Below are 7,394 nucleotides of genomic sequence, written 5' to 3'. Positions count from 1 at the left end.
GCTTTTCAAACAAAGGTTTTTGTTGTGTTTCTGGAATTTCCCAGGTGTTGCTCTCAGACAACGGAATTGGGCGTGTGCCGGTGTAGTCCCCAGGGGTTTCTGTGCACAGTCGGACACACGTGTATGCTTGGGAGGAGCTACACAGTCTGAAGGCACAGCTCTAGATCACAAGCAAGCAAGAATCCAAGGCTCCAATTCAGCAAAGCACAAAGGCGCATGCTTCACTTTATGCACACGGCGTCCCACTGACTTCAGTGGGAACTACTTATGTAAAATTAAGCACATGCTCAAGCATGCTGCTGAATCCATCCACGCCGAAATCTTTCATTTCTGAGGCAGTGTGGCCGCAAAAAAAATCATCACAGGGAAGGTTTGATGTGGCATCTCCCAGAGGTGAGCTTGGTCCTCAGGGAAAAGGGGATTGTTTGGTGGGGAAGGGGAGGTTGACTTTGTTTCCTCATTCCTCACTTTTCTAACCATCTTTTTGGCCCTGGAGCGTCCAGAGATAGAGGGTGTTGTGTATGGAAAACTGTATTAAAAATTCTAAGCTATCACTTGCTTACAGTGCTCAGGGGTTTCCTGGTCCCGCTCACAGGCTAGGGGGCTCTGTAGGGAAGCGTATGATCAGAAGCAGCTTGCAGCAAGCCAGCCCAGAGTAAAGTAGGGTAAATTGTGCCTCTCTGCTTTAGGGAGCAGCCTGCTTTGTCTCACTCTGGTTTTGGTTGTTGCGTGTTAGGGTTCTGGATTCTAAGAAATAAAGCTGTGTTACTTTGCAACCTTCCAGGAAGAGGATTTATGTTATTATCTGTATCTGCACATGCTGTGAGTGTAACAGAAGGCTGCTCCTTGCCACTTCCTGAAGAAACAGACAAACATTTTACCGGGGGAAAACATGACACTTTATTTTTCATCCATGCATGTAAACAGCCTGGTGGGTGGGCACGCCCGAGGGAGGGATTCTGTTGGGAACCAAACAGCCCCTTTCCCGCAAAACACTTCCCACTGCTAACATGAGCCCTTTTGGTGTTCCCAACCGCACAGCGGAGCTGCAAAAATGACTTCCAGGCACTCTGGATGGGATTCAAACCTAACCCCCTGCTTAATTAATAAAACCATTTCCAATCACTAAAGAATTCATCAATGCAACTTTGATTCCAACTGGCCAATGAGCCCCAGGATGTATAAGAAACAAACCACACGATCCCACTCCTCGTCTTGGGATTCTTTTTTCCGGGAATCCAAACATTGACAAATAAATAATTATCTTCTGCTTTGGCTCTTGCATAGTCAAAAAGTTTTGACCTGATTGGAAGGAAGAGTCCTATGCATCTGATTGCACTCCTGCCTCAGCGCCACATGAGGCTGACACACAGGCCCATATGTGCGCGCGCACACACACACACACACACGGCCCATGTGCATACATTCATGCATACACACATAGGCTTTTGTGTGCACACACACCTTGCATGCACCCACACAGCCCATCCATGCACACACACCTTGCACGCACACACACCTTGCACGCACACACGGCAAAGGAAAGGAGTGAGGTTCGACCCTATTTCAGTTCCATTTCCGAGCTGGATTTGTGGGCCCTTCTCCTTGAGGAGCAGAATTTGACTCCCAGGACAACAGTGGCAATCAAGAGGATCAGTCCGAGGACAAGCAGGACCCACTGTCCTGCGGCGGCTTGGTTCCTATCCAGTGACATCCCCAGGAAACTGACGCTGGCACTAGACTGTGCTTGACCTGATTGAGAAGCAAGAAGAAAACGGGGGGTTGCAGCGATTTGCTGGGCGGGTGCGCGCCAAACGGGCAGATCTGCCGAAGGCTCCATTCCTCTGAGCAAGTGGAGCCATGTAGCCCCAGGGGATTCTTGGCAGATAAACGCCCCCGAGTTGCAGGTGGGTCCTTAACCAAGCTTGCCCAGTGCAGGCAGCGAGTGTTTGCAAACAAGCCCCTGGCTCGTGGGGAAGCATCTGTTGCTGCCGGTTTGCCAGGGCTGGGTCTATCAGCAAAGGAGCCTAAGCACCAGGCTGTCTTGGCAGCGACAGAGCTAAGCACCTTGTGATGCATTGTGCAGGGTGTGACTGACAGCAAGCTGCATGCACTCCCCCACTCCAGTCTAACGGACATTTCCAGGCAGAGGTGAAAGTAAGACGGTACAGCGTACTGGCAAGAGCTGGTACACAGCTGACCATACCGGCAGGGGGCAGCTTCCCCAGGCCAGAGATTTAAAGGGCCTGGGGCTCCCAGCTGCTGCTACCGCAGCCGGAGCCCCAGGCCCCTTAAATCTCAATTTAAAGGGCCTGGGGATTTAAAGGCCCCCGCCCCATTCCAGTTGAGGCCCCGCCCCCTGCTCAGGACTCCGGTGTACCGGTAAGTCCTTTAAATTACTCTCACACCTGTTTCCAGGCCCCCTCTTCCCAAACAGAGCAGCCTCATTTAGATCCCTTCCAGCCCCACCCACAAATGGAGCTGGTCCTCGGGTGTGAACATCATGCCAGTGATGACTGACAGCCCTGGGGACTGAATCCCACAGAGCAGCAGGACAAGCTCCTCCCCCAGCCCTGCAGCCCCTTCCCCTTGCACGCGGGGGGGTGAGAGGGAGAAATGCCGTCTCAGTGACGCGTTCACTCCGTGGTCTCTCCCCAGAGCCTGCCAGCTGGGAACAATGGTGCTGGTGGGAGTCAGAGCACCACGCCAAGCTTCCCACATCATGCGCCGTGTTTCCAGTGGGGCAGAACTCTCTCACACCCGCCGCTGGAAGTACCTGCGTACGGCGTCCAGTTGTACTCAGGCCAGCCCAGGGTCTCCCCGTTCTTGGTGTTCTCCTGGATCAGCCAGTCCGTCAGCGGCTTGAAGTAGGTCATCAGGGCATCAGCCGACATGGTGGGCTGCCCCGTGATGAGCTGCATGGCCTCCGGCCAGGGCTTGCTGTAGCCCAGCTTCATGGCGTTCCTGCAGACGAGAGCGAGCTGCTCCAGGCGCTGTTGCGGCAGACGCGGGTGCCCAAGCTGCACTTGCAAACAGCCCCGGCCTCCCGCCCCGTCCCCGTCCCTCTGAGGGGCTGGCGACGCGGCGGTCGGGGGGGGGGGGGGTGACTGCAGCACATGGAAGCACACCCCGGCTAGCTCTGAGCTAGCTCGCACGGGTACCAAAAGCAGCGAAGCCACCCGAGTACGTCCCCTGGGACCTGTGCTGTGGCCGTGCTGTCTGTCTCCAAGCTAGCTCAGGGGTGTCACCACACAGCTGTGCGGCCGGACCCTTAGGCAGCCCCTGGGGGTTGTGCCAAAGGCCTCCTCTAGGGGGCGACAATCGCACACAGGCAAGGCCAAGCCGTTACTAACGCCGAGAGCTGAGGCTCAGCCGGGGGCTTTAATGGGGGGCGAGCCAGGAGGCAGATGCACTGGAGAGGGAGGCCGTTCAACTGGCCGGACTGGGCTGGGCAGGCACAGGGCACCGTAGCTCAGATGAAGACCCGCTGCTCCGGCGTACAGCAGTCTCGCTGCAGATCTATACAGCAGTGAAAGGGTTACGTCTGGTATTGCTTTTCCTAGGGGGCGGGGCGGGGGGGGCTCTTCCTTAAAACCAGACTTAATCCTTGCAGAAACCAAGATGCCACCTAGTGGTGGCCTCTGACATTGCACCATATCTCCCTCACGCCGTGGTCCCCAAACTTTTTCTGTCAGGCACCCCCTTACCAGTAATGGAATCTATCCACGCCCCCCACCCCCCGGGAGCTGCGGTTGGGAGCCAGGTCAGGGCTGGGAGCGGAGCTGCAGTGGGAAGCCGGGCTGGGAGCCGGGGGCTGGGAGTTGGGGGCCAAGCTGCAGCCAGGTGCCAAGCCATGGTCGGGACCCCGGGCTGGAAGCGGAGCTGCGGTGAAGGCCGGAAGCTGGGGGCTGAGTGGAACTGGGGACAGAGCGGGGCTGAGTGGTGCTTGCTCCCTCCCTGCCCTCCCCATGTGGGCTGGCCCAGGCCCTACCGCACCCCCTGGAAGATTTCTCAACCCCCACCCGCCCTGGAGGGCGTGCCCCACAGTTTGGCGACCTCTGTCCTAGCGGAAGATGAGTCCGTTCCCACAAATGCGGCCAACCCCTTTCAAATAGCGGCTGCTCCTGACTGGCTCAGATGCATCCACGGAGATAACCGGGGGGATTCAGCTGCTCCTCCTGACTTCACCACCTTGCCAGGAAGGGCACAGACCCCAGCATTTGTACTTGGAGCCACCCAGGACTCCATAGGGGCCTTAGAGCCAACCACGTCACCAGCAGGGTGGGGCGGAAGAGAACGCAGAGGTACTGGAGACCAGCATGTCCACCGCTTGGCTGTAAGCCTTTGTCCTCGTGTGGCACAAGGATCTCAAAGCACCTGGCAAAGTCACTACTGCAGTGCTCTGGGAAGCTGCTGGGGCTGCAGATGGAGAACAGGAGGCTTAAGTGACTTTCCTGTTGAGTCAGCTGGGGAGCTGGGAATAGAACCCAGGAGTCCTGGCCCTCAGTCACTTGCCCTACACATTCTCTCCCACCACACAGGCGAACGTCCCCGGGGTTAAAGGAGAGATTTAAAACTGGGGCGCGGGAACCAGAAAAGGCCATCAGGAGACGTCCAAGAGGGCAGGCTCCATGCTGGCCTCCTGGCATTCTCACTCCTGGCACGCAGGCTCTGGAGGACCCCCTGGGTCGCTCCCGGCTGCCATACTCACGCCAGCAGGGTTCCGGCTTCCTTGGACTGGTAGATGTCACACTTGTGCAGGGGCCCTGTGTCACCGGCGGCTTTGCAGAGGGCTTGGTGGAACTGGAACTGGATCACAAAACTGACAAAGTACCTGGATCGGGGGATTGGAGGGAACGTGAGCAGGGCTGGCCAACAACTCTGGGGCCTCGTCAGGCCACATCAAATATTTCCAGGCCAGGTGGAACCTGGACACGCAAGTGCTTTGTCTGAGAGTCCGTGGAGCAGCAGGCCTCAGAGCCAGCCCTGCACTGTGCTATGCAGCATGCTATACAGATTCAAAATGCAAAAACAGGACACATGCAGGATCCCAGCCCCACTCCATGGCCCTGCCCCATGCTCCTCCTCTTCTCCCAGAGGCTCCACGCCCTGGCCAGGCTGGAAGCCGGAGCTGGGTAGTAGCAAGAGGTGTCCAGGGAAGCCGGGCTGCTGTGGGGAGCCCCGGACCCTCCACCAGCCCTGGGTGTGGGGCCGAGGTGCCTGAGAGCAGCCCCTGCCCCTTGTCCCCACTTCCCAGGGCATGCCTCCCAGGGCAGATGGAGAGTCTGGGGCTCCTCACAGCAGCCCAGGCTCCCTGGGTGACTCTTCCTACTGCCCAGCTCCGGCTTCCAGCCTGGCCAGAGACAGGGCTTCGGGGGGATGGTGGGGGAGAGGAGAAGCAGGGGGTGTCTCACGGGAGGTGGGGGACTTAAGCCCACCTCAGCCCCCCCATCCCACCAGAAAGAGGCTGGCACCACCCGAGCCTCGGGCAGGCACAGAGCAGTGCCCCGGGGAATCCGGGACAAATGCTGTCCTGGAGTCATCCAGCCTAGAACCGGGACTTGAAATGTGCATTCGGGACTGTCCTGCCCAGTCAGGGACAGGTGGTCACCCACATGGGGCTATATTCAAGTGCTTGTTTGGACATACAGATGTCAATAGTCCTAGGTGCCGCTGTATTCCCAATCGACCTCAGGGGGAGTTTAGGGCCCAGGAGTGTAATGGCTACAGTTGGGAGTGGCCCAGAACATTGGGGTTAGCCTCCCCAGGCTGACAAAAAGCCCTTGAATCAATCAAAGACCTCAGGACGGCAGTTTAGCTCCAACATGAATGACAACACTGCTAACATCACCACTGCTTCCCACAACACTTGGGCTCTCCCCCAAGCCGTGACCACGTCCGGCCCTGCTCCCGAAGACACCCTGGCTCCCTGTGCACGTGGCTGACAGACAGGTAACCCCCAGGCTGCAGTTCCTGTCATTGCTGGACGGGTCTGGTATCGACAGACTGGATCATCCACGCCCATCCACTGCCCACCCCGTCAGTCCCCCCTCTCACTGCAGCCCTTCCGCCCAGGTCAGATGAGTGGCTATGGGCTGAGCCGGGCTCGTTGCCAAGCAAAGGCTAAGGGAGTCAGTCAGGGAGGCATGCCTGCGTACCTGACATAGGGAACGTTGGCCGGGATGTGAAACTTCGCACCAGGATCAAAGTCATCCTCCGACCTGGGCACAGGCGGGCACAACCCCTGGTACTTCAACCTGCACGGTGGGGTGAGGAGAAAGCAGCGGTTAGGGACCTCCAGCCAGCACAGCTCCACAAGACGGGAGGGAGACTGCGTGTGAGCAGGGGACGGGGCACACAGCAAGAGAGGACTGGTGAGAGCAGAGACCTCGTCAAGGTCGGGGAGGGGAGAAGCTGTGGAACCTGACAGGACTGCCAGGCGAGCATCCTACATTGGAATGAGATGGGTAGATTCCCCAGACTGGGCCTCACGCGGCAGAGAACTGTTCGGAGCCCTTTGCTGCCCAGGGGTGCAGTCGGATGCGTCCCCGGTGCCAGGCCGGCCCCTCCGACTGACCTGAGGTTCCACCACTGTTGGTTATATTCGTCCTCCTGAATGCGCCCGTCAAACACCTTCCAGCGCCACTGGTCCATCAGGTACCCGAAGGGCAGGAAGGCGATCTTATCCAGGGCAATGCTCATCAGGTAGTTAATGTCACTCTCTGCAAAGGACAGGGAGCGGACGGGAGGTCAGCGAGGCAGCGCGTCCAGCGCCCAGCAGATCCCTCGCCACCCCCACTGGCCAGCAGCCCATCGACATCAGCAGCCTCTGATGGGCCTTGGAAAGTTCTAAGCCGAGAGCTGGATAAGCAGCCAACAACCCTCAGTACCAACAGCTGACTGCCTGCCCCCAGCCCCCTCCCAGGCTCGCTGACTTCTGGGGAGCGAGCCCCGGGCCCTGGCCAGCTCACCGTTGTTGTCCTCTACTCGATCCAGCAGATTGATGCTGTGCAGGTGCTTGGGCGTGGAGACCGACAGGGCCATGACGTCGCCGATGGCCTCGTGGAAGCCGGGGTTGGCCCCGTCGCGGAAGGAGATGGGTTGGTCCTTGTACTGCAGGAAGTACTGGACGTGCCCCATCTCGTGGTGGACGGTGATCAGGTCGTCCATGTTCACCACCGTGCACTGCTTAATCCTGGAACGTGGGGCGAGAGAGAGAGAGAGAGCGCGCACACGGGTTAATGTGGGGACGGGGGCAGGAGAGAAAGGGAGAAAGCAAGCAAGAAACGACTACGATGGAAGCTACAGAAATACCCGATGTGCCCAGATAGATAGCACAGACATGCACCCAGACAGAGAGACAGACAGACACGCACCCAGACAGACAGACCCAG

At 58.2% G+C, this 7,394-nt stretch overlaps 1 protein-coding gene across 1 annotated transcript in view; it reads right to left on the bottom strand.

Moving 5' to 3' along the window:
• Positions 1-899: 899 nt before the first annotated feature.
• ACE (angiotensin I converting enzyme) overlaps positions 900-7,394 on the bottom strand; it is a 58,181-nt gene continuing 51,686 nt past the window's right edge. Inside the window, exons 20-25 of the mRNA XM_074941015.1 lie at positions 6,972-7,195; positions 6,578-6,722; positions 6,159-6,257; positions 4,712-4,834; positions 2,777-2,964; positions 900-1,752 (exon numbers count right to left, since the gene is read on the bottom strand). Coding sequence (XP_074797116.1) covers positions 1,562-1,752; positions 2,777-2,964; positions 4,712-4,834; positions 6,159-6,257; positions 6,578-6,722; positions 6,972-7,195 — 970 coding nt within the window. The 3' untranslated portion in view covers positions 900-1,561. The remainder of the gene's footprint in view (positions 1,753-2,776; positions 2,965-4,711; positions 4,835-6,158; positions 6,258-6,577; positions 6,723-6,971; positions 7,196-7,394) is intronic.

The sequence above is a fragment of the Natator depressus genome, chromosome 27 (assembly GCF_965152275.1).
Source record: "Natator depressus isolate rNatDep1 chromosome 27, rNatDep2.hap1, whole genome shotgun sequence".
NCBI lineage: Eukaryota > Metazoa > Chordata > Testudines > Cheloniidae > Natator > Natator depressus.
The sequence above is the reverse complement of the archived record's forward strand: the minus strand, read 5'-3'. Positions and strand labels throughout refer to the sequence as shown.